The sequence below is a fragment of the Gastrolobium bilobum genome, unplaced genomic scaffold (assembly GCF_033153095.1).
Source record: "Gastrolobium bilobum isolate Gb01-03AN ecotype WA unplaced genomic scaffold, APGP_CSIRO_Gbil_v1 utg1863, whole genome shotgun sequence".
NCBI classification, from domain to species: Eukaryota; Viridiplantae; Streptophyta; class Magnoliopsida; order Fabales; family Fabaceae; genus Gastrolobium; species Gastrolobium bilobum.
In genome coordinates, this window is record NW_026898976.1 from 31,369 (window position 1) to 59,102 (window position 27,734).

Genomic DNA, 27,734 nt, shown 5'->3' on the forward strand with positions numbered 1-27,734 from the left:
GTGTGCTTTACAGACCCAAAAAAGTTGCAGAGGCAGAGCACGTGATAGTCGGTGCCTCCATATTCAAAGCTTGGAGAAGAAGAGTGCATGGGAGATCCAAAGAGTAATCATACCGGGTGGTTGAAGATTTACCCGGGTACACCCCTCTCTACCCGGGTAAATAATTCAAGCAATTTCTCAGGTGCGAAGAACAATACCCGGGTACACGCCTCCTTACCCAGGTAGACAAAAATTTTCAAAAAATACCCGGGTACAGAGGGGTGTACCCGGGTAGGCTTGGTGGTCAACGGTCAAACAGGGGCAGATTGGTGTTATGTTTTTTGAGGGGGTTAAATTTTTGAAATAGTTTATAATCAAGGTCAAATCGGTAATTAATTAATAATAAAGGGTTATAAGGGTAAAAAAGCCAGGAAACGAACCTATAATGAAATTAACGAAAGTTAACTAATAGCATGTTTAGTTTGTACACTTCAAACCCTAATTTAATGTGTGTAAATTTAATTTAATTTACAAATAATATGTTTTTCAAAATTATGATCAGATATGGTTTAAATATAATTTAAATATCAAATAGCGAAAGTGAAAAGGAAAAGAAAAATTGTTAGAATAATAAGAAAAGTTTTTTATTTTATTTTATTTTATTTATTTTTATGCGCTCCTAGTCCAAACTATGGTAAACAGTAATGTAAACATGTTAGGAGTTTGAAAATTAGGAATCATTGATAAGAGATTTCACTTTCTATATATTTATACAATTTTCCAACAAAAAATTATTCAGCAAGCAACCAAATTTCAAACTTTTTGTTTTTTAAAATGGGAACATGCAACGAACCATTGAATTTGTCAAGTCTTGTAACTTCTAAGTCAAGAATATATAAAAGTATTTCTAAATAAGAAAACAATATGGTGCAAGGACAATAATTGAATTAATAGTCAAAGATATAATAAATCTACCGAAGGAATATGTGGATTTCAATAAGCAGGTGTTGGGGAACTAAGCAAATAATGTTTGTTTGATATGGTTGGTTCTCATGGATATGCTGGAAACAGAATAGGCATAGATTGACACAAATCTCCATTTTGAAATTGTGATCAAGAATATCAAGTCGAATTATATACGTTGGGCGCACGTTTAGGTCATCTTTATTTAATAGTGCTCGTCGAATATCCTGAGGTGGAATGTGGGAAGAAGAAGCTTTGTCAACCACTTTTGAAATTGGAGTAATAGCTGGCGTTTTTGTTGAACCTGTTTGTTAATTGCTTGAAGGACAGAAAAAGTCGCAAAGAGATAGATTCACATTTATATTAAGGTATTATGCGTGTAATAGGAAAATAAGGATAATGAATTGAAGTCAGCAGCATATTAAAGAGTGAAATCTACGCAATAAAATTTAAACTATACATGCATAAGACACGGAAGCTTAAATTGCATGAACCAAAAGGAGATCGAAATATGCTCAATTTGTATATAAGTATGTTGATTTAACTACTCTAAGTATTTTATTCATAAAGTTATATTAAAAGCCTTTTTTTCATTTATATTTTCATCAAAACTCAACACATCATAACAAACTTATACAAACTATATATATGAGACAAGATTAATTTATATTTATATAAGAAAAATAAATATTACATTCAATTTTAATCGTTGATTTCTGTCTATCAAACGATTATAATTGATTGAATTATTATTATTAAATAATTATTAATTTCTAAAAAATTATATAAAAATTAAATGGTTAAAATTGGATATAAAATTTATTAGAAGATTCTACCTTATATGTATATATTAACTAAAAGTAGAAGAATTATCCGTTAAAAAAAAAGGAAGGAAAAGTTGGCGGAAGGAAAGCTCACTGTTTATTTTTGACAACTTCAAGAGATGAATAATTTCAGCCAATAAGTCAATTGCATAGACTATTACTATAAGTCAACGCATTCCAATTCCATATAATCTATCTTAAAATTAAAACTTTGAATTGTTCTTTCATCCATAGGAAGCGTAAAGACACAAATTCTCTAATTTGCTCTCATAAACACTTTTTGAATTCTTCAAGCTTTATGTGGAGGAAAATTCTTCCTTGACAAATTTATCCCCATTTCAAAGTTTGAAAATTCTTAATTTCTTTTGAAAAAAAAAATCTGCTGTTGATCAAATGAGCAGAATAAAATTCATGAAGGACCAATAGAAGAAAATTGGACGGAAGTAATCGAAATGGAATAGAAGTGAAACGCAATTACACAAGAGCAGCCAAAAGCAAGAGTGTAAATTAATAAGATGAATATCAACCAAATTTTCCATTCTGCTTAAACATCTCACTATCACAAAACTCTTATTTCAAATAGCAAAGTTTCATTAAAAAATAAAAAATTGTTTTGCCGTTTTAACTCATATAGTTAATTAGAACATACAAGAGTACGAGATAATTCCTGCATTTTTAAGGGCAAATTTTTCTCATGTTCCAACATTTAAGATTGTCATAAAACTAATGTAAATAAAATCCACAACCAAATTAAGCTCAATTTATCAATAAAACCAACTCATAAAAGATGAAAAATAAAATTTAATTTATGGGAGTAGTGATTTTTTATGTAAAGAAAAATCGGAAGTTATTAAAAGTATTTCTCCAAATCATGCAACCTTCGTACAATCTAATCAAAAAAAAAAAAAAAAAAAAAACTAGGTATAAATTTGAACTTTCAAAAGCTAATAACTTATTCCATTACTTTTAAATTTAATATGCAATATACAAACTTGACAAACTTAATTACTTATGCTGTATCTGGATCCGAAAGAACAAAATAAGGTTGAGATGTCACTCCATTTCCCCGTCACGAAGCATCATCTGCTTAGATTGGGACCCTTCACCAGTGCCAATTGAGCGACCCCTCCCCTTGTATCCAAGTATCCAACTATTCATTCAATTAAGAAAAAATTGTTGATCGAGGATCATCCTCAAACCACTTTAAAAAGTTGTCTTATATAAAATAAACAATAAATAATAAAATAACAGGTAAGACTTTAGTGGGAGAAGATTAAGATTCGAAATTTCCACCACCCTATAATATTATAATCTTTAGAATCAGAACAAATTTACATTGCAGCTACCGCTTTAATTCCGATTCACGTTTTTTGCTCCTACTACAAAAAAAAAAAAAAAAGCCACCCCAACAGCTACCCATTTTTAATTGCAAACTCGCGTTGACTCAAATACCAAACCCCCATTCCCAGAAATGTTCTCCTGCATCGCGGCCTGAATCGCGTGACGGTGTTCCCCCTCGTACGTCACGATCAGCATCGTTGGATCGTCCGGAGCTCGTTCCACGTGTTTCCTCGCCGGACACCCTCTCACCGTGCTGCACTTGTAATAACCCCTGACACAAACAAAAACAACGTCAAAAAAACATGCCTTTTTGAAGTTTGACCAAAGTCAAAACCCACAAACCACACATAAACTCACCTCGGGTACGGAGACCCCTTGATCGGTTTCTGACCGTACTTCCTCCACGAGTACTCGTCCGGCGGAATATCGGCGATCTTCGAACTAATCGCCGGCACTCTCATCGTCTTCTTCACCCGATTTTTCCTGAGAAAATAAAATTATTTATTTAATTATTTTTAAAATATAAAGTAAAAGATATGCCGTCGTTGCTCACATGTGCCAACTGCCAAGTGCGTGCTTTGGTCAACAGTCAAAAACAATAATAAATAAAGAAGGGAAAAAAAGTGTAATGTAAGAGTGTAAACGACAAATTGCTGGCGGGGTTTAGTTTGGGAAGTTCCGTTTTCTTTGTCTTTTTTCTGATACAGCATTTCTAAAAATTAGCCAATTGACAAACGCGGCACAGGACAAAACTCAATGTTGTCACTGTCACGCGTGGTTACTCCATCTTAATGCCTTTAACCGCACCACTACCGAAATCGTTGACTTTCACCCAATACCGAGTCACTTGGTGATTGGTTGGTTTATTCGGCTTCAGTTCTAACCGTAACCAAAACATTTTTTTATTTTATTTTTCGATTTAGGGGAATTATAGAGTGTGACGCAGGGTGTACCTTCTCTTGATGCAGTGGCACTTGTTTGAGCCGGAGATCTGGCCGGAGACGTCGTCTGTATGGTCGCGGTGGTCGTGGCACCTCTTCTTGAGCGGAGCCGATGAAAGTGGAGGCTTTCCGCCGGAGACTGCCGGCGCCGGGGGAGTGAGGAAGATCTTGCCGTTGGAAACGCTGCCGTCTCCGGTGATGGCGGAGGACATGAAGGAGGAGTTGGAGGAAACGCTGAATGTTTCCTTAGAGAACTCGAGCTCCAGAGACTTGGCGTTGGAGCTCAAGATATTAGGCTTTGTGAAATCGAGAGTCAAACTCTGCGGGTGATGAACGACGGCCGGATTAGCCGCCGGCGGAGAGGTGAAGTGGGCCGGAGATGGAGTGAGAGTGTGGGATTGAGGGAGAGAGAGGGAAGAGGGAGAGGAGGGAAGCGGAGCGCGGCGGAAGCGGGCATGGCCGGTGCGGTTGAGTAAGGAGATGAGTTTTTTGAATTTGGAAACGGTGACGTCAGTGAGGTCAGCTTGTAGAGGAGAGTGAGAGGGTTGGTGGGAGAGGAGATGAATGAGGTGTTCCATGCCCTTTAATCCCTCAGAGGCAGCCTCTTGTATTGCTTTCTGTTCATCCATTTTTGGGAATCCCATAAGCTCCACCGCCATTTCACCGAGAGGAGGGTTTTTGATTAGAATGATGGAGAATGAATGGTGTAGGTCACAGGGTCAAAATGCCATAAGAAAGAAGAAGAAGAAGATGATGTATTGGGAAGGGGGGAAACAGAGTAAAGGGAAATTAGGGAGAGGGGTAACATATATTGGGGTGAGGGTGACTGGATGACCGGGTAAGAGAGAGAGAGATATTTTTTTATTTTAGTCAAAATGGGTTTTTCCTTTCTTTTCTTTTCTTTTTTTTCGGAGGGGTGAGATGAGTTTGAAGATTTGTAAACGGTAACAGACAGGTGAGGAATTAGTAGTGTTTGTTCAACGTTGAAGTGGGTCCCTCGGTCCTAACTTCTAAGCGTGGAATGCGAAGAAACTGAGTCCAACGACACTTCTAATTAATGGGATTTCTTTCTTTCTTTCCTTTTTTACTTTTTTTTAAGAAAAAAACAACAACACACATCTCTGGAATGAAGAGTTACGCGGATGGAACTCGTGGAAAAAGTGGAAGGCCTTCAAAGATTCAATTTCCCATTTGCTTTTTCAGTTTTCTTTTCTATTTTTTTTTAATATAGGAGTTTTGGACTATGATACATCAATGTTTTAAAAAACTTAATGTATCGTGTCTGACATTGCAATATGTGTTGCAGAGACTTAAAAGGAAAAATTTTAAAAATTTGTGTTGCGTTATTTTTTTAATTTTAAATTTCAACTATTAAATTTATTGAATTAAGATTATTATTTTATAGAATTTAATATAAATATTCGAGATATTGTAAGTTTCTTTACAATTGATGAATATTATAAATTTAATTTATTTTTTTTAATTATTGAATATTAAATATAATATATATTACATAAATTAAAAATATTATTTAATATTAAAATATATTCTAACATATTAAAATTAATATATTAAAATATGTCGTGTCTCGTATCCATTGCAACATAGGTTTTGGACCGGTGGCATGATTCATGGTACAGTAATTAATTAACCATGCCAATGAAGCTAATTGTCAAAGCTCAAAACCTCTCAACGTCTTATCACTCAGCACACTCACAAATGTGGCATCACTCGATTAACGCGTCCTTACGCCCGCCACCTTGGCCGCTTAAAATTGGCGCACATCCCATCACCACAGCCCACAGAGAACTGCACTAAATTTCTATATTTAGAAGTGCACCACCAGACTTTTTATTTATGAACCCTCAATAGTCTTTGCCTATCATCACAAAAAATAATAATAATAATAAAATAATAAAATAAATCAGAAAATCATACCGAACATGAGATTATATTTTCTTATATAATATTTTTTTTTAATAACATTCATGTAGAGTAGAGACTATATTATTTGGGACAAACATTTTGGTGAGATACGATCAATTCTATTTATTTCATTTAAAAAATTGAGTGAAAATTCAGGAATACCAAAATAACTTATTTTGAAAAATAAATTACCCAAATGCCAAGTTTGTGAAAAAATATGTCAAAATATCACATTTTATAGTTTATTATCAGTCTCAACAGGTCCAATTTGTCATGTGTCATATCAACAATAATCCACTATAAAAAATAACTAGTATATGACTTGTTGGTTCTGACCATGTGTAATACAACACGTGACGTACAAAAGATGTCTTTTTTTATAATTCAAAAGGAAAAAGAGTTTTTATGCAATTGAATCATTATGGATTTTATAATTCTCATGTTGTAAAGATAAAAAGTATGTGGGACCCATGTGTTAGAAAAAATTATATGTAGGACCCTTGTCAGCACAGAAATCGAAGAGTGTGTAGGAAAATTATAATTCTCATGTTAAATGAAAATTATAAAACCCATCATTATTTTATCACTTGTTGTTTAAACAATGACTCACTGTTAGAAATAACATATCCAAATGGTATGTGACCAATTGAATTTGCCAAAACAAACATGTCCTGGAACATTAGTGTCATTTTAATTCTTCTCCCCAAAATTTAAGTTGGAGTATGTTATCAAAAAAAAAAATTTAAGTTGGAGTATGTCAGTGACAAAGTCACTTAGCGACTGGGTGAATCTTAGTCCGGATTAAAATTATAAAATTATAAAATTAACCACATTTTTAACACAATTATTTATAACCACATTTTTAACGTAACTAAATAATTGTGGCTAAATTTTTTGATAAAATTTAATATTAGGTTCACTTAAATTTTTGTTTACCATAATTCAATAAATGTACTAGCTCCACCACTAAGTATGGTGGTTTCTTAAATTGAATTTGAAGGGTGTGTTCGGTATCTGGTTTGCCATTTTATGAACTTGGGTGATTGGATATTCGGATATGTTTTTGGAGCCTTGTCGGATTGAAAAGGGCATTCCGACATTTGGACTTGGTGAATGAACAGTGTTTTATGTTTATTGTTTTATGTTTATAACTTTATATTGACCATTTAACAGCACGCGAGTTGAATGGAAATTCAACTTTCTTTTTCCGCTAATGTATTTTGTCTGAATTCTACTTATTTTGTAATTGGTACGTAAAATATTAAGTTTTCCAAAATATCCATATATCGCACCTACCTTTTAAAATTAGAAAAAAAAATTGTGACGAAAAAAAAAATCATGAGTTGGGGTAAAAAAAATTGACATATAATTATTTTAATAAATAATTATGAAAATATTATCATTTTAAATCAATTTATGAATTTATTACATTCAGTTTCACCTAATTTAGACAAAACTAATCTCGATCAATTTGGGTGAAACACTAAGGAGTCTTGCCTAATTTAACCGAAACTCAGCAAGTATTTATATACCATCTTTATTATTAAAAGCAATGACTGTATGACTATATGACACCCTGGATTATTCATCTTTGTTGGAATAAAATGGACTTACTCATAACAAAGCAATAACTACATCTAATAAAAGGTCGAATGCGTTGTAAAAAAAAAAAACTAAATACGAAAAAACATACGTTATATTAATCCGCAATATAATATTTCTTAGCAATAGTAAACTTTAATCATTCTTCTACATTCTTACAATGCTCTTGAAATGGGTTGCAATTTGAACCTACTCTAAAAAAAGCACAAAAATGACAGAGTTGATGAATAATAAAAAGAGGAAACTTATACCTTTTTTCGGCAACTTACATTTTAATAATAAGTTATACTCACCATTCTCCTTAAGAGAAAAGCAATAGAGAAAAAAAAAAATAAATTATAAAGAAAAAGGTCTCATTCATGTTCAACAAAAATCATGGCTCTATAGATATAAATTTAAGCAAGAAATGTGTTATATTGAGTTTTATTTTCGAGCATATTATTTATTATACATATATATATATATATATATATATATATATATCATAAAATATGTTATATTTTTATATTTTTAAGATAAAAATAATAAATATTTTTTTTCCCAAAAATTCTTTATAAGCACAAAATAAATAGAATTATTTTTCTTTAAAAACAATATCAGAGAACTTGAATAATTTTCAAACAGCAAAATGCAAATATGACTAACAATTTTTTCAATATAGAATAATGCTAGTGACAAAAATGAAGCAACCCGGCCATTAATTAAATATCCTTTACATTTAAAATATATTTTTATTTAATATTTTTGATTAAATATTAAACACTCTATCAAAAGAATATTTTAAGAAAGATATATATCATCCTAATTATTAATTTGGGTGGAAATAGCGTAAGGAAATTAAGACCACAACTTTATATATAGCCAACGTCATACTGGACAAATTAAGAAACCATTTACGACATATTTGACCAACCTGAATTAATTACGCAAACAACATTGTGGTGGAGCTCCTATTATAACCTATTAATTTCAGGATTTGATCATCTTTGTTTCCTTTCTTTATTTTTTTATCTAGAAAAAATTTCATTTTCACCCATTGTGGTTTTGTAATTTATCATTTGACCTCCTGTGATTTTAAATTTATCATTTAGATCCATTGTGCTTAAATTATATATCATTAACCCCTCGTGGATTCAAACTTTTACTTAGACACCTTGTGGTTAGAAAAATTTTTACTTAGACCATTTGTGGTTACAAAAATAAATTTTTTTAAAAAAATATTTAAAACAAATGTTCTCTCTTTTTTATTTTATATCATCACCTAATGCATTTAGGGTTTAAAAAATTCAAATGAATTTTTAAAAAATTCACTTATTTTTATCAAGAAAATAAATTCAATTCAAATCAAATATTATTTTATTTTATCTATTTTTTACCCTATATCGTTATAAAATTATCTAAAGAAAGTAAATATCTTATTTTGATAATACATATTTAATTTATCTTAAATAATATTTTTTAATTTCAAATATATTTAAAAGTATAAGATAATTTATGAATTAATTTTAGACTAAATAACTTGAAATATTTTTTAAACCATAAATACATTACATGAGGATATAAAATAAAAAAGGAGAAACTTTATTTTTAAAAATATTTATTTTTTAAATCACAAGGTGTCTAAGTGAAATTTTTGTAATCGCAAGGGGTCTAAGTGAAAATTTGAAACTATAGGAAATTAAATGACAAAATATTCCAGCACAGTGGGTCTAACTGATAAGTTTAAAATAACAGAAGGTCAAATGATAAATTACAAAATCACAATGGGGTAAATGAAGTTTTCTCTTTTATCTATTTTGATTCTAGTCATATAATAGGTAATAACTTGCCTGTTTTTTTTTTCACAACCTTAAAAATACATGACATTGGGTTTCCTTATAAAATATCAAACAGTAAACTTGATTCCTAGAATTTCAATAATAATACTTTATCAATTCTTAGTTTCTTACCCATTTTTTTTAATACTTTTAAAATAAAAACTACAAAAATCTTGAGATATCACTAACTTTTAAGCGTGAAAACATTTTTCATTTTACATGTTGTTTTCATTAGTTTTTAAATACTTGGGTTATAAATAAAGTTCATTATTGCTAACAAATATTACATTGCGGATTAGTATAACGTATGTTTTTTCATATTTAATTTTTTCCTTTTTTAAAACAACTCATTTGACCTTTGTTATGAGTCGGTCCATCCTATTTTACCAAAGACGAATAATCTAGGGTGTTATACAGTCATTGCTTTTATTAATAAAAATGGGGTATATATACTTGCTGAGTTTCTCATGAATTAGGCTAGATTCCTCTAGGTGTTTCGTTCAAATTGAGCGAGACTAATTTCGTCTAAATGGGATTAAATAACTAATTTTTTGTAATTTTAAAATAATAATATACCAATTCCCCCTTCCCCCCGTTAGTTGGTGTATTCGTTGCTAAACGTCTGATATTGAGTTCAATGTGAAATAGCTTTCCGATAACTTTCGTCTTTGACATTTTGTATGTAATAAATGTTAGATTTAATCAGTAGGAATATCACCGTCACTTAAAATAATTAAATAGTAATAACAACGTAAATATTTCTTAAATGTACATTTTAAAATAATTAAAAATATTCTTCTCACTTGTCCTACGCCTAATCTGTAAATATATGGAGATGAAAGTTCAATAATATTAGTGCACAACCATCTTATGATTGATTTAGTATATTGAAAAAGGGTTAGGAGATAAATTTATATTCAGTAACTTAAGATTATGTCGATGTGAGGGTTGGAAAAATTAATGAAATGTGTTTTAGTAAAAAAATTATAATAAATAAATAAAATTTTTAAAATATCCATCATTAATTCTATTAATTCCCAAAATAATTTATTTTGATATTATTGAAAATAATTTTATCTCTTATGATAGGAAAAATATTTTTCCATTAATAAAAAAGGAAAGAAAACATCGGACCATTTTATTCTCTCCTTCCACGTGCTTTTACGTGATTCAAAAAAACAAGTACCATATAAAAAATTGTTAGATGGCAGCATAAGATTGTTTCATATTTCAATTAACCATTTAGTTAAAGAAATTCCGTCGAAAAGTTCATAAAATATAAAAAAAAATTCTTTATTTTTTCAAAAGTTTTCGACGGAATTTCTTTTCCGTCGAAAATTTTCGACGGAATTGAAATTCCGTCGAAAAATCCACAAAATTTATTTTCTTTTTCTTTTTCTTTTTTTCAAAAATTTTCGACGGAATTCCTTTTCCGTCGAAAATCATCGACGGAATCGAAATTCCGTCGAAAAGTCCACAAAATTTATTTTCTTTTTCTTTTTCTTTTTTCAAAAGTTTTCGACCGAATTCTTTTTTCGACTAAAATCTTCGACGGAATCGAAATTCCGTCGAAAAATCCACAAAATTTAATTTCTTTCTCCTTTATTTTTTTTAAAAATTTTCGACGGAATTCCTTTTCTGTCGAAAATCTTCGACAGAATTTCTTTTTCCGTTGAAGACTTTCGACAGTATTAGATGTATATAGCTTAGTTTGTACCTATAGCAGCTGATTACTGCTGCTCTTGCTATCAGTTAGGTTGTTACAAGTTTGTTAGGTTTGCTGACTCATCTCTGAGTCAGCTTTGTGCTCTATATATAGAGCTTGTACTCTTTCACATAATATACGATTCATTTTGACTCTGAAAATACATTTTACACATTAACTCTCTCTCTCATGCCTCTCTCTCGATCTCTCTCAGTTTCTCACATTTTCCTTCAATGGAGGAATTCTGTTATGGTATCCAGAGCCTTATGATCCATACACAGTAGTTAATCATGTCTTCCGCAATCAATACAGAAGCCAGCGCAGGTGGTCAAAGCAAATCCACCTCCAAAACCACGATGGAACCTAAAAATCCATCGTCTCTCTTCAATTTTCAGATCTCTGCAAGGTTAACATAAGATAATTATCTCTTCTGGAACCAGATCATAGAACCAATCATTACTTCACATCAACTACAACGTTTCTTAGTGAATCCAAAAATTCCTCGAAAGTTTGAGACAGAAGACGATCAAGAAAACGATGATTTTAGTTCTGCATACTCTGAGTGGTTAACACAAGATCAGATGCTCTTGACTTGGCTGTTATCCACTATCTCTGAGCAAGTGGTGAACGACATTCTCCCTGTGAAACACTCTTTCGAAGCTTGGGAGAATATACACAAGTTGTTCCATGGCGTGATGAAATCCAGATCCAGACAACTCAGATCTGAGTTGAAGACAATGAAGAAAGGTACGAAGACTGCAAGAGAGTACATAACTCGACTCAAAACGATCTGTGATTCTCTTAAATCAATTGGAAATCCAGTCTCAGTTGAAGAGCATATTGAGACGATACTTGAAGGATTGCCTTCTGATTACAATTCGTTTGTGATGATGATACATGGACGTGACAGAGCATACTCCGTTGCAGACTTAGGAGTAGAGCTTATGGCTCATGAACAGCTTTTGATCAAGCAGAATGAACAACTACTGAATGAAGGAGCATCCCTGAACCTCACTCAACGTGTTCAGGTGCAGAAGAAACTTGAATCTGATGAAGAAGATGAATCTGTTTCTGAAACCAGAAAACAAAGTCGAACAGAACAACCTGCAGAAGGTCATTTCAACAGCTCAAGTGGTCAATACAGAGGAAAAGGTAGATCTCCAATGAGATTTAATCGAGGTAGAGGACGTGGAACTAGATCAAATGTCCATTGTCAGCTATGTTATAAGTTTGGTCATGATGTAAGGGAGTGTTGGCATCGATTTGAAGAGAACTTCACTCCAAGTTTACCACCACCACAAAATATATCATATCCTCAGTTCTTTCCTCATCAGCAACCTCAATGAACAAGATCCTTTCAGTACAACAGATCACAGAACCAACCACAGGCATTCATCTCAACACATCCTGCTGGCTCTTCAGTTCCTCACTCAACTCCACTAGTTCAGTGGGTTCCTGATTCTGGAGCATCGAACCATGTCACTGGTACACCTCAAAATATCATTCAAGGTTAACATCTCAGTGGTACTCATCACATTCTGATTGGAAATGGACAAGGTTTATCCATAACAGCCACTGGTTCCTCTTCAATTATATCTCCTTTCCATTCTAATTCCTTATTGCATCTTGAGAATTTGCTCTTAGTCCCATCTATTACCAAAAATCTGATCAGTGTCAGTCAGTTTGCTAAAGATAATTCAGTATTCTTTGAATTCCATTCTGATGTTTGTTTTGTGAAATGTCAGGATTCTCATCAGATACTTCTTCAAGGTGCTGTTGGAATTGATGGCTTATACTACTTTCCAAATTTGCAGCTCACCACAGATTTTGTCCCAGTCAAAAATATCTCTTGTACCAGCCCTCATTCTATCAACTAGTTTGTCAATCTAGTTAGTACTAGTAGTAATACCAATGTACCTTGTACCAGTACTGGTATTAGCATCAATAATACAACATGTACTTCAACTGATTCCTTGTATTCACTGTGGCACTGCCGTTTGGGGCATCCACATCTTGAGTCTCTGAAAAGTGTACTTAAATCTTGTAATATACACATCAATAATAAAATAGCAGAATTTTGTTCACCTTGTTGTTGTGCAAAGTCTCATAGACAATATTCCCCATCATCCAAAACTGAATATACTGTACCTTTTACTCTAGTCTTTAGTGATCTTTGGGGACCATCTCCTGTCAAATCTTCTCTTGGTAATACATATTATATCTCTTTTGTTGATGCTTGTACTCGATACACTTGGCTTTATCCCATCAAACAGAAATCTGATGCTATTGTTATTTTTAAACAATTTCATACTATGATAACCAATCAATTTCAGCTGCCCCTAAAAGCCTTACAAACAGATTGGGGGGGTGAATTTCGGGTGTTCACTCAATACCTTAACCAGCATGGTATTATCCATCGAGTTACATGTCCACACACTCATCATCAAAATGGTGTTGTGGAAAGAAAGCATCGTCATGTTGTGGAGACTGGTCTAGCTCTCCTTTCACACTCCTCTCTTCCAATGCAGTATTGGGACTATGCTTTCTCTACTATTGTGTACCTTATAAACAAACTTCCCTCTTCTGCCATTGCTTTTAAAGTTCCTCATACTAAACTCTTCAAACAACAACCTGATTACGTTTTTCTTAAGTCTTTTGGTTGTGCCTCTTTTCCCTTCTTAAGGCCATATAATAAGCATAAAATGGAATTCCGATCAAAAGAATGTGTCTTCCTTGGTTACTCATCACATCACAAAGGCTATATCTATTTGAGTCCTGATAGCAAAAATTTTATCTCAAAAGATGTGTTATTTAATGAGTACAGGTTTCCTTTCAAGGAATGGACTACCAAGAGGATCAGTACCACTCCTCAGACTGCTCCCACATGCTTTATTCCCTTATATGTTCAGCCCTCAAGTGGTTCCAACACTGGGATTCCAAGCACAGATGTCACTTCCAGCATCCAAACAACAGCTCCTGCACATGTCTCTCCAGTGACTCACACTGACAGCAATGCTGATACGTCTAATGCTGTGTCTCCTATTACACCTCATGCTAATGTATCATCCTCTGGTAGCAGTCTTGATTGTCCAGCTATTGCAAATGATTCTGCCCTTTGTGATGGATCACCAGGAACTGCATGTTCTCCTTTTCCTTCACTGTCCTCACCAACCAGTCCTGCATCATCAGATTCAAAATATGCTCCATCCACTTCTCTGAGTTCTTCCTCTCCTACTTGTTCAATTATTACACGGTCCAAATCTCTGGGCAGGAATCTTGTATTGCTCACCCACACAGAACCTTCTTCTGTTAAGCAAGCACTCAACAGTCCACAATGGCTTAAGGCAATGCAAACAGAATATGCAACCTTACACAGCAACAGAACCTGGTCTCTTGTTCCCTTACCTCATGGAAGGAAGGCTATTGGGTGTAAATGGGTGTTCAAAGTGAAGGAAAATTCAGATGGAAGTATCAACAAATACAAGGCTCGTCTAGTGGCTAAGGGGTTTCACCAAAGGCCAGGGTTTGATTACAATGAGACCTTTGCTCCTGTTATCAAACCTGTCACTGTTCGGGCTATTTTAGCCATTGCTCTTACCTATGATTGGCCTTTGAGACAACTAGATATCAACAATGCCTTTCTAAATGGAGACCTAGAGGAGGAGGTGTACATGGTACAACCTCCAGGCTTTGAGGCTAAGAACAAGTCCCTAGTTTGCAGACTACACAAGTCTCTTTATGGCCTCAAGCAAGCTCCAAGAGCTTGGTTTGACAAGTTGAAGAATGCAATATTGTCATTCGGTTTCCAAGCAAGCAGGTGTGATCCATCCTTATTCATTTATAAGGCTGGAAGTTTGAGAATCTATATGTTAGTTTATGTAGATGACATTATCCTTACGGGTAACAATGCTCCATTTATTCAGAAATTTATCTCACAACTTCATACCTCTTTTACTCTAAAGGATCTAGGGGACTTGGACTTTTTCCTTGGTATTGAGGTTAAGAGGCTGCCTACTGGTTCTTTGTCTCTCCATCAATCCAAGTACATCAGAGATCTCCTTGCTCGGGTCAATATGCAGGAAGCAAAGGCCATCTCTACTCCTACGGCTTCTAGTTGTAAACTCTCCAAAATTGGCTCAGCTACCTTTGATGATCCTCATTTGTATCGTTCTGTGGTTGGTGCTTTACAATATGCAACCATTACACGACCAGAAATCTCCTTTTCTGTCAACAAAGTTTGCCAATTATGAGTCAGCCATTGGTAGAGCACTGGAAGGTTGTAAAACGCATCCTACGATATCTACAAGGCACTACCACCTTTGGTCTTCATTTTCATCCTGTTAAGTCTCCTCATGGATCTTTTCCCCTTACTGCTTATTGTGATGCTGATTGGGGAAGTGATGTTGATGATCGTAGATCCACTTCTGGAGCCTGCATCTTTCTTGGTTCGAATTTGCTCTCTTGGTGGTCCAAAAAATAGCCACTTGTAGCACGGTCTACTGCTGAGGCAGAGTACAGGAGTATGGCACTGGTTTGTGCTGAGATTTTGTGGATTAAATCTCTTTTTCATGAATTGCAACTGTCACTATCTGTCCCTCTTATCTTGTGTGACAACTTGAGTGCTGTGGCCATTGCCGACAATCCTATTCTTCATGCTCGTACCAAACATCTTGAATTGGACTTGCATTTTCTTCGAGAAAAGGTTGTTGCCAAGGATATTACAGTTAAGCACATTCCTGCTGCAGATCAATTGGCCGATTCCTTTACCAAACCACTATCCCTCTCCACGTTTGCTGCCTTTAGAAGCAAGCTCAAAGTGTTGAACTCGCCTCCTCATTCCACCACTATTGACCTTGCGGGGGAGTATTAGATGTATATAGCTTAGTTTGTACCTATAGCAGCTGATTACTGCTGCTCTTGCTATCAGTTAGGTTGTTACTGCTGCTCTTGCTATCAGTTAGGTTGTTACTAGTTTGTTAGGTTTGCTGACTCATCTCTGAGTCAGCTTTGTGCTCTATATATAGAGCTTGTACTCTTTCACATAATATACGATTCATTTTTACTCTGAAAATACATTTTACACATTAACTCTCTCTCTCTCTCTCATGCCTCTTTCTCGATCTCTCTCAGTTTCTCACATTTTCCTTCAATGGAGGAATTCTGTTAGACAGAATCTTTTTTTCGTCGAAAATTTTCGACAAAATCTATTTTCCGTCGAAATTTTGGACGGAAAATAGATTCCGTGGAAATTTCCGTCAATAATTTCAACAGAATTTTTTCCGTCGAAAAATTCCGTCGATAATAAAGACATTTCTAGTAGTGATAATAATATAAAATTATGGATGAAGGATATTGTTGATCAATTTCAAAACGGCATTAAAAAGGTGTACAAATTGTCCGTAAATCATTGAATAATTAACACATTCGTTAATATAACAACGCCATCCTACAAAATCAGAATATTCTTTAGCAAAATAAAGTTTTCTTAATGAATGCTTATGATAATATTTACAAATGAGACGCGAATGAAGAACACCCAGGAAAAAAAATCTATAATTTTTAATTAAAATCAATGTAATTCAATCTTATCAGTTGAGGCAATAAGTATTACATATTCATTCAACTTAAATTTCAGTTTTTTTTTTGGTAACAACTTAAATTTCATGTTTTATTTGAAAACACATTCCATGCTACATCCGGATTTAATCTATTTATTTAGCATTTTGGGCACTCTTTTACGAAAAATAAGAATGAGTAGAACTCATGTAATATTAATCATAAAAGAGTTAATAAATGTATATTGGTGATTTTTTTATTTTTTTTAAATGTATTCTTAAATGCATTCTTTGAGATTATTACACTAGTCCACTAAAATCATAATACCCAGCAAAACATAACCAAACATGTCAAATAATTAAATAACCTGACAAGGAACAAGAATCAACAACAGATGCCCACACGGGCTGGTGTTGGTTTTGAGAAGAACAACAAGACTTCGGGCAACAGGGAGTGAGGGTATTTTGGGATATTGATTTGAGAAGAGGAAAAAAAGAGAAAAGGGGGGAAGAGAATTGTGTAAAAGAAGATGTGGATTAAAAAAAAAATGTTTTTAAAAAAAAAATGACAAGTGAGTGGTTAAAAAAAATGAGAGAAAAGAAAATAAAAATTAAAAATTGAAGATAAAATTATTACAATTTTATTATATTTATTTAGGTAGTGACAAATTGTAATTTTAGCCATAATCAAATTATAATTAGCTATATAATTATATTTTTTTGAAACAAAGATAGTGTCAATGTGGCTACGCCACTAGTTAGCAGATGGAAGAGAAGAATGAAAAGAGAGAGGGAGTGAAATTAAAGACTAAAATGACATATGAGAAAATTACGAGTCTTCTTATAATAATTAAGTGGTTGTAAGATGTTGTAAATATAATTCTCTCATATATATATATATATATATATATATATATATATATATATATATATATATATATATAGAAAAGTGTTTGTCATTTTAAATGACAGAAAATTATATCATTTTAAAAGAGATACAGACACAGAAAATTTGAATTTTAAATTAAAAAAACCCACTACTTTCTCTCTCTCATGATTTTCGTTTTTCTGTGTCTATCTCTCTCCTAAAATGACATAACTTATGTTATTAAAAATGACAAACACCAAACTCATATATATATATATATATATATATATGGGTTTTATAATTCTCATTTAACATGAGAATTCAAATTTTCCTACACACCCTTCGATTTCCGTGCTGACATGGGTCCTACATATAATTTTTTCTAACACATGGGTCCCACATATAATTTTTTCTAACACATGGGTCCCACATGCTTTTTATCTCTACAACATGAGAATTGAATTCTCATTTAACATGAGAAAATCAAACCCCTATATATATATATAGATTTTATAAGAGTTATGTTGAAGGAAAAGTGATTGTGTAATGTTATAGAGATTCGTTTTGCGTGCCGTAGTTTTTTTTTCTTCAAAAAGTGTGGGTCTCACAAAATATTGTGCGTGTAGAAAACTTTGTTGTGTCATGTTAAATGACAAATGCAAACTCTTATATATATATATGGAAGGATCCGTTTACAAACTTTTTTTATAAATTTTTGCAAATTACACTATGTACTCCCGGGAGAACATAGTAAAGCTAGTGTTCTCTCGGAAGAACATAGTGTAATTTGTAATAGTTTGTAAACAAAAAGTTTGTAAATATAAGCCTCCTATATATATATAATATATATATTTGTGCTATAAAAATTGCATAAAAGTAATTATGCATATATTTTTTAAAATAATTTTAAGTGATTTTTTTTTCAATTTATTTTTTTAAGTAATTTTTTTTACATTTTTATTTTAATATTTTACTTGAAGAACAATTTATGAATATTTGCCGATATATTATAATACCCTATCCTTAATACCGATTTATTAAAAAAAAAAGTTGAAATTGTATTAGGGGTAGGGGGTGGGGAGGAATTTGCTAGTTTTGAATAGCAATTGATAATATTTGAATAATAAGTCGGTCAAGATTTCTAGAAAAATATTTTTTTACTCTTCCCATACTCTTGAGTTTGGAGTTTATTTTCTATGCTCTAGTATAGGTAGGGGTATTCGTCAACCGATCCAAACCGATTCAAATCGCGGTGACCGAACCAAAAAACTGATAACCGAATAAACCGAAAACCAAAAACCGAAAGCCGATTAAAATCCATAAATTTTAATTGGATTGGATCGGTTTTTGTATGAGTTGATGATAACCGATCCAATCCAAATCGATCCAATATAATGATTTTCCTCTACCTACTTGGGTCTTTCCCTAATCATAGCCTAAAAATTTCTAAACCCAAGACCTATTAACCCATCAACTAAACCCAAGAAAAAATCTAGTCACATCTTATCAACAAAATTTTATCTTTATAGAGCTTCTTATCTCATTGCCCAAAAAAAAAAACTATATTATAGTTTATTAATGTTTTGTATTTCAAAAAAAAATACATTTACGAAGCCAATATATACAAAAGATATTATTTGCACAATAATCATGAAATAAATTTTAAGATTTTCCAAAAACTGAAAACCGATCCAATCCAAACCGAAAAAAAATTGGATTGAATCGGATCGGATTTGAAAAAAAATCAAAACCGAATGAATGATTATATGATCAAACCGAAAGGATTGGATCAGATGATTTTTGCTTCCAAAATCGATCCAATCCAGACCGCGAACACCCTTGAGTATAGAGATGTATAGGGGCTTACGGCCTAACTTATATTAGGCCAAGCTTAATCTATTATAAATAATAAAATAGAATAGGCGTAGACTTTTAAAAGAATCTATTTAGAAAATAAGGCCTATAAACTTACATGCCGGCCTATATCATATTATTTATTTTAAATAAAAAAATAAAATTATGATTTTAATAATTTTGAATACTAAAATAATGGTATTTTAGTATTCTTTTAATTGTTGAATGTTTAATAGGCTCAAACAGGCTAACACGCCTAGATCAAGGCTTTTTTTTTTTTTTTTTTTTTTTGATAACAAGGCTTTTATTTTTTAAATATAAGTCATGTCACTCTTGTAATTTGGGGCATGGACAGGCTAACAAGTAAGGTCCGATAAAATATTTTTTGCACAAGTCTGACCTAATTAAACTAAAACCTAATCTAGTCTAGCCTATTTATATCTCTACTCAAGAAGCACATACATTTTGTACAAAAATAAAAAATATTGTGATATAAGTGAAAATAAATATAAAGAAAAAGAGAGTATAAAAATGTTATTTTTTACTATATTTAATAAAAATAGTACTGAGTACTCTACTCTATCAAAAATACTTTCCTAAAGTTTGCTTAAATAACCTTGAGATTATAAAAATTAATGATTATAATATTTTAGAGTTTGAGGCATTTCAACTCTACCTTTGTGGGTTCAAAGTGGGAGCAGACATACAGGAAGTGATATATTATATTAGCCCCATACAATTTGACTTTAAGCCTGCGAACTATCTAGGCAGGAGAAAAGATCTTGCAAATCTCTACAACAAACCTTTATGATCTCTATATGATATATATTTTTATTTGGGTTTTATAATTCTCATTTAATATGAGAATTCAAATTTTCCTATACACCCTTCGATTTTTGTACTGACATAGATCTTACATATAATTTTTTCTAACACATGGGTCCCACATACTTTTTATCTCTACAACATGAAAATTGAATTATCATTTAACATGAGAAAATCAAACCCCTTTTTATTTATGCCACTTATTTCAAATCTAAATTTATTAGTCGACATGATTTATCTCTATGTTGAACTCTACCATTTTAATTGGTTTCAAATCCGCCATGCGTTTTCGCCAAATAAAATAAAATAAACTAACCTTATAGTAAGGTTTATGCTTTATTTATGTATAATTTATGGGTAAAGGATTTCTTTAGTTAATGGAGATAAATTATTTTCGATGAGTCCAAAATGATATCGTTTTGGGACGAAAATCAACGTATTACAATTTTAATATATTGCAGGATTATATTACTTTTTATCATTATAATTTTTTAATCTTATAAACTCAAAATGATGTCGTTTTGAATTCACTTGAGATAATTTTATTTCGAATGACTGAAAAAATATTTTTTTCATATTTTATTTGGGAGAATGTTTTCTTATGTTGCTGGAAGTAATTACTGTCCACTCACAGTCACACGAAAATATGATTTTTATTTTTTTTAATAAAAAAAATAATGCACATAGATCCCACAATTTTTCTCTGTACAAAAAAATTGGAGTGTTTCCGAGTATCAGGAGAAACTTAAGGCCTGTTTGATTGTGTTTTGGTTTTTTTATTCTTAAAACTGTTCTGTAAAATAGTTATGAAAACAGTTGTTTTCTATATTTATTTTTCTTTGAAAGTTAAAAACCAAAACAGAAAACAAAAACAACTCAGACATGTTCTCTAAATTTGATTCTAAAAACAAAAAAACAGTTATAGTTTTCAAAACAGTTTTTACAAAACAAGCCTTACCAAACGAATTTTTTTTGTTCTGAAAACTAAAAAATTGTTTTTGAAAACAATAAACAAACAGAGCCTTAAAATCCCATTTTATTTTGATCAGATGCATGTTAAAATGAATCAAGTGGTTTGAAAAACAATAAATGTCAACAATAGTTTGTCTGCTAGTGATTACGTGGTTCCCTGCAATGAATCAACCTTCTTCCCCCACATACTTATTCTTCGTGTTTTTTTATTCTTCCAAAAAAAGCCCCAATATCATATAAAATATTCTGAAAACTTTGATTATTTTTTGGTACAGTGAAATCCTTGATCTGAAAATTTACAATTTAAGAGAAACTGAAAATCTAATATGATAATTATGACTAAACTATAACCTATGGAAGATTTTCATCTTTCACATCAAAACAGTTCAATTTTTTTTTTACAATACATATTGAAAGAATAAAAAAATACCAATCGCTCAACCTCTGTTGTAAATAATGAAAATGACTGACTATAACGTTTATAAGTTATTCGGTTATTGCACGACATTAAAAAACATTCTAAAAGGATATGGTTGAGGATTTGATTCCTAGTTACATATAATGTCGCCAATAAAAACAATTATCACATTTTCTCTAGTACTGTTTGAGAGGACCCCTTATATTTTAATTCCATTTCTTGGCTATCCTATGACGTTTTCAATAATATTAAAAAACTCATCAGAATCTCAAGCACAAAGTCTAACTCATATAGTTGCGATTTATTCATTTATTATATTAATCAATATGGCATCCCATTGTGTAAAAGTCGTTTGTCCACCGTCAACATAAAAGCATATCTAATGAATATATTTGAGATTATTCTAAGACCTTGACCTAAATGATTCTTAAATAAGAGGGGAACACTGTCTGTAGTGCACTAAGGAAAAAATTATTGGACCTTCCGCAAAGTTGCAATTATATATAATGAAGATTCTCACATTAACTGTTTATAATATAGGAAAATATGTCTCTCAGACGGCAGGAAAGAGAAATTATCTGCAGGAGATACGTGTTTTTTAGGATATGAAACTATATCCTAAAAAGCATGTGTTAGTTGCAGATAACTTTTATGCAGCAACAGAAAATTAATAGAACTCTATAATATATATAATCAAATTGGTGAACTATTGTATGAATATAGAGCTTTAAGGTTAAAAAATGGAAGTTGTTTAATAGTAATTTATTATTTATGTTTATGATTGCTAATGACTTGAATCGCCACTCAAGGGGCCTGTGTAAGTCAGCTGTCAATTTGGCCAATAAAATTAATAAATTAATTTGTTTAGTAATGTTTTGTCCTTTTAACAATTTTAATTATGAATACCCAATTGATTGTGGTAGGTCATTTCTCACTAGATGCGTTGAGTGTTCCTTTGTTTTAAGCTTGGGGGGTTGTAATCCTCTTTTTGCGGTGTTAATGTTTGGCTGGTAGGAATCAGCTGAATTGGCGATGGCAATTTTTTTATCAGTGTTTGAGCAAGAATTTGTGCGATAACAGTTTTGGAGTCATATAATGAATTTTCGTCATCGTGCACTAAATGATTAAAAAACATACTAGAGAATTTCTAACAGAAAATGACGGAGATTGTTCAACTTGGTCATTTCTACTGGCGGCTACATCGTAAATCTTAATATATAATACATTAAAAAAAATTCAAAGTGATCACTGATAAACTGAATTTTTCAATTTAATTAGTAATTTTAAATTCAGGTTGTGAGTAGTTATATTAATAACTTGATAAGAGATCAGTTCGAGCCGGATTGATCCCATAATTAATAAATTAATAGATAAAAAATAACTCAAATTCATTACGTCTGACTGAGCATAATTATAATCTTGATATGAGTAAAAGCACGTAAATATGAGTTGAAATTTTGGTACAGAGAGAATTTGTTATCTTTGCATGGTCGTCTTCAGTTGAAATTTAGAATAGTCAGCGCCATTAATAATCGAATACCGGATGATTTACACTACTGAACTCAATTTCTGTTAGTGCGAAATTATTTAAGAACTCAATTTTAATATACTGTTAGTGTGAAATTATTTTATACTATTATATGACTTGGGTGTTGGGCCTAGATGTTATACCTTCCTGACATCTGACTCTGTTAATGTCCAAACGACATGGTAAGGCTTGTGGATCGTTGACGATAACATAGTTTTAGATGTGGTAAAACGGATTGAACCAATGGGTTAACCTATCAACCCGTCAAAACAGGACGGGTTGAGATGAGATTTTCAACTCGTTAATCCATTTCAAACCGTATAGCATAAGGGTGGGTCAAAGAGTATTCAAGAGGCTGGCCAACTCGCCCTACTTTGTTTTTTGTGGATCGGTAGCGGCCCAACCCATTTACGACTCGCTCAAATCCAAAGCCCATCAATTCTACACAATAAGGCCCAAAACAATTAAAAAAACACAACTTTAGGTTGCTTTTTAAAGCTCGTTATATGATCTTGGGCTAAAACTGATTTGTTACATTGTGCGTCTGGGTAGAATAAAGAGATGTAAACATTTATTCTCTTGTGCTTTTTCACCTTTTTTGCCTTGGCTCGTTAAACGTGCTTAGAATTCTTAGGAATATTTTAAAACTTGAAAATACCATAGATTATTTAATATAAAAGTTAGATAAAATATAAACAAGATTATAGTTTTTATAGAATATAATATTCAAATTAAAAAATATTGAAAATGCAATATTTCAATACTAATATATGATTAGTTCGAGTGACAAGGAGTTTGATTATCCTTTGGTAAAGGAGAGTACTCTATTCATATTGTATCAAAAAAAAAAAAGGAGAGTACTCTATGGTGTAGGAAGTATGGAGAAGGGGTTAGAGAACGCGATTTCATGGCACAAATTCCTAATTACTTGCTGACATTTTACATGTCGTACGTGCAGAGCGCAAACTACAATTAGGAAACTTGTATAAGGATAATATCTATTCACATTCTTCACATAGGGGAGTGTTGGTAAAAATAGAAAAAGAAAAAGAAAAATATGATGATGATTCGTTAGACATGAAGAATGGGGAAACATGCTTTTGTTTATATAGCATTTCATGGACAATGTCTAGAAGAACTATGCATCAAATTTTGAGTTCTTTAGTCAAAAAGTGCTTACATTATGTTATTGAGATGCGATGTTGCAAGTAGAAAGAAGTAAGGTTGATGAGTTGACCCGCAGAGGAGAAATTCTTGATATGACATTGCATGAGAAGGAATCACAACTGAATTTGCTTGAAGTGGAAGAGACTAGAACGGGAGCTAGCACAAGCTCGGAAATTTCGGAGGTAGAACCAGTGGTCTTTTTATTTATAGTTTTGCTTGAGAAAAAGGACTTTGGAGTTTGGATATTAAGAACTATTATTGATTTAGGTACACTGCGTGTTTACTTGTCTACAGTCCCAACACACATGAATAAATTGTTTTTTCTTTAATTATAGAATATAGAGATAGAAGAGGGTATATGAATGGGAGTGCTGATTGGCATAGGCCAATATCTACATTGAGTCCATCATCCTAGACTCTGCAATACAGAGTAAATCATACTAGTACTGGAATTTGTATTAAATCCAGTTCAAATAAATCTTCTGTCAACTAGATTTTCAATATAATGAAACATGAAATTTATACTTATTGTAAGAAACGTGTGTTGATGTGTAACTGTCTAGGTTCAACACTTATATAATGAGTGAATCTGGTAACTGAATTAAAATTCTTTCTAGGCATGATTGGAACTAGTCATGACCACCAACTTTCTCATTATATTTGAATTCACGCAAATATATGTTAGCAGTTTGAAAATTTAGGTTTTACGGTGTAGTTCTCTAGGATAAGATGTGTACCTTTCACCTCGGACACCTCATCTTTTCCCAATGATTGATTATGATAATGAGGGGTGGAACCAGAAAATTCTAGGTGAGGTTGTAAACTGCTAAATATACACTCACTCACATGCACTAAAACTTTAGAAAAGGGTGTAGGTTTCATCTATTTGAGGGGCTTAATTAAAAGATTGCACATTGTACTCGAGGATAAAATTTTGGCACCCACCTCAACAAATAGTTTTGTTCCTCAAATGATTTTTAATATTTGCTTTGTAAAAAAACAAATCAGTAACCCATGTCTACGAGTGGTGATGTGAACAAATGAAAGAGTTTATTTTTTTGGTTGACATGGCATTACATGATGATCCAAATCGACCTTAACATGAAAATTATTTGAGTACAAGTTGGGTGGAGGGGGTTCATTCTAAACCAAAGAAGTGTTCTCTTGATTTAGATTCCCTAGGAAGAACCAAGACTGCACTGACACGACACTAGAAAGTAGAAACAAACATGTACTAAAAAAGAAAGCAGAAACAAACACAAGGTGACAAAGGTCCTTAAAGCTTAGAGGCGTGTTGTCTTGAACCTTCCAATCCTAAAGGGCTTCAAGTCAACTCCGTCTGCCTCCCCGTCAACCGCAAGTTCAGTCAATATCCTCCCAATCACTGGAGCCATCTTGAACCCGTGACCCGAAAACCCGCCACCAACAACCACATCTTTCCCAAACTCCCCACCCAAGAAATCAATCACAAAATCCTCATCGGGCGTCATGGAGTACATGCAAGATTGTTTCATCACAGGCTCACTGGAATCAACCATCCCCATGAACCTCTCTTCCACCCATTCTTTCAACACGTCTATCATCACCGCGGGGCCCCACATCCTCTTATCCGGGTCACACGGGCCACCCCCATTCACCGCCACCTTAATCAAACCCGGGTACTCAAACGTTGGTGTTCCGTACATAATTACCTTCCCCCAGCTCGCAAATGTTGGAAAATCGCTGCCGATGGTGAATTTCCCTTCATGCCCCTCTTTCACCCTCCAGTAACAAAGGGTAGTCTCCAAAGGTTGTATCGGCAGTTCAACCCCACTAACCGTTTTAACTAACTTGCTCACCCAAGCCCCCACAGTCACCACGCATTTTTTACCGCGAAACATTTCACCGCTCGCGGTGAAAACCACGACACCCTCTGTGTCTCTCTTGATGTCTGTTACCTCGGCGTTGTCCTTTAACACAGCACCGTGGTCGGAGGCTAGTTTCTGGAACATGGCCACCGCCTTTGTGGGCTTTATCACGCCACCGTACTCGTTGGACAGCCCAACCCAATTCACCGGAATGTCGATGCGGCCGGAGAATTTCTCGGCGACCTGGTCGCGGCGGAGGATTTGGTGGGGGAATGCTAGTTTGCGGCAGTTGTCGATGATGGCGCAGAAGGTGGGATCATCGGGTGAGCCCATATCAAAGTTATGGGCCTTGAAGTAGACCTTGTAGCCAACTTGGGCCTCAGCCTCTTGCCATAACTTGTAGGACTCGATGACCAAAGGGTAGTAATAATCTTGTGGATAGGTCGCTCGAATAGTGCGAGACTCACCGTGAGAGGAACCGCGTTGGTGAAGGAAATCGAACTGTTCGAGCAAAAGGGTCCTTAGACCCCTTTTGGCAGCTTGGTAGGCTGTGGAGCTGCCCATAACGCCACCTCCCACGATTATAACGTCGAATTGAGAACTCTGCATCTCTCTCTCTCTCTCTCTCTCTCTCTCTCACTCTAGAAGAATCTGACAGGGAGGTGTAGTGAATATTGTTGAATATGTTAATATGTAGATATAGAATCTTCTTCCACGTAGGGCTCGCCAATGTTATGGCATGACACATTGACACTCGCCCATTTTTTGTTTTTATTTTATCATAATCTTGTATTTAATGTTTTCTTAATTTTAAAAATACTAAATGCTCATAATTTCTTTATTTACGTAAGTAAGAAGACAAATATTTAATATAATAATGCGAAAATATAAATATTTAAGGTGAATTATTAAGATTATGAAGATAATCAATAAGGCATATGGTATTTTTCTTTTAAAAAAATGGAATAAAAGTATCTTATGTTCTATTTAAAATAGGGGATAAATTAAGAATTTGTATAAATTGGTTGATTAGATTGATTCGGCTTACCTTATTCATATATGGGAATAGCTTGTGGATATGATTGATGTGCTTTCACAAATTGCAGTCCACGGAAACAGAGGATAGGATTGAGTGGGAAGGAAGTTGAAGGCTAATCATCATATAGATTCTTTGCAGCCGAAGATTAAAAATATGGATCGCTAAATGTTGATATGGAGGAGACTGAAAGGAGAGTGCCGATTACTTTTTGACTATTGTACACCTAATTAAATAAAAAATAATTATTATGTCTTTGTTTTTAAATTATTTAAAAAATATTATATTTTTTCTAAACATAATATCAATTTGTTTTTATTTGACTGTTGACTGATCCTTGTATTCAAGTACGTAACCAACATATTTGAGTAAATCACGTGTTATGAGTTTATATTCGAGTATAGGATTCTCGTACTTAGTATGAGGGTCATGTAATCAAATATAAGGAGTTTTTATTATAAAATTTCAGAAAACAATAATTTTTAGCTAAATGGTACGAATCAAGTGATTTTTTTTTTATTTCACATAACATTTTTAGATCTATATAGTAAAAATTCTCGGAGGAT

The 27,734-nt window shown here is 32.9% G+C and overlaps 2 protein-coding genes across 2 annotated transcripts; both read right to left on the minus strand.

Annotated features, from left to right (window-relative positions):
• Positions 1 to 2,785: 2,785 nt before the first annotated feature.
• LOC133285997 (probable WRKY transcription factor 11) lies at positions 2,786 to 4,809 on the minus strand. The gene is made up of 3 exons (XM_061483329.1): positions 4,061 to 4,809; positions 3,465 to 3,590; positions 2,786 to 3,378 (listed from the first exon to the last, which is right to left on the minus strand). The coding sequence occupies exons 1-3, from the start codon at positions 4,705 to 4,707 to the stop codon at positions 3,189 to 3,191; spliced, it is 963 nt and encodes a 320-aa protein (XP_061339313.1). The 5' UTR covers positions 4,708 to 4,809; the 3' UTR covers positions 2,786 to 3,188.
• A 20,492-nt stretch (positions 4,810 to 25,301) lies between these two features.
• On the minus strand, positions 25,302 to 26,782 carry LOC133286023 (probable sarcosine oxidase). The gene has a single exon (XM_061483356.1). It carries the CDS (start codon positions 26,739 to 26,741, stop codon positions 25,569 to 25,571), a length of 1,173 nt encoding a protein of 390 aa, XP_061339340.1. The 5' UTR covers positions 26,742 to 26,782; the 3' UTR covers positions 25,302 to 25,568.
• Between the last annotated feature and the right edge of the window lie 952 nt (positions 26,783 to 27,734).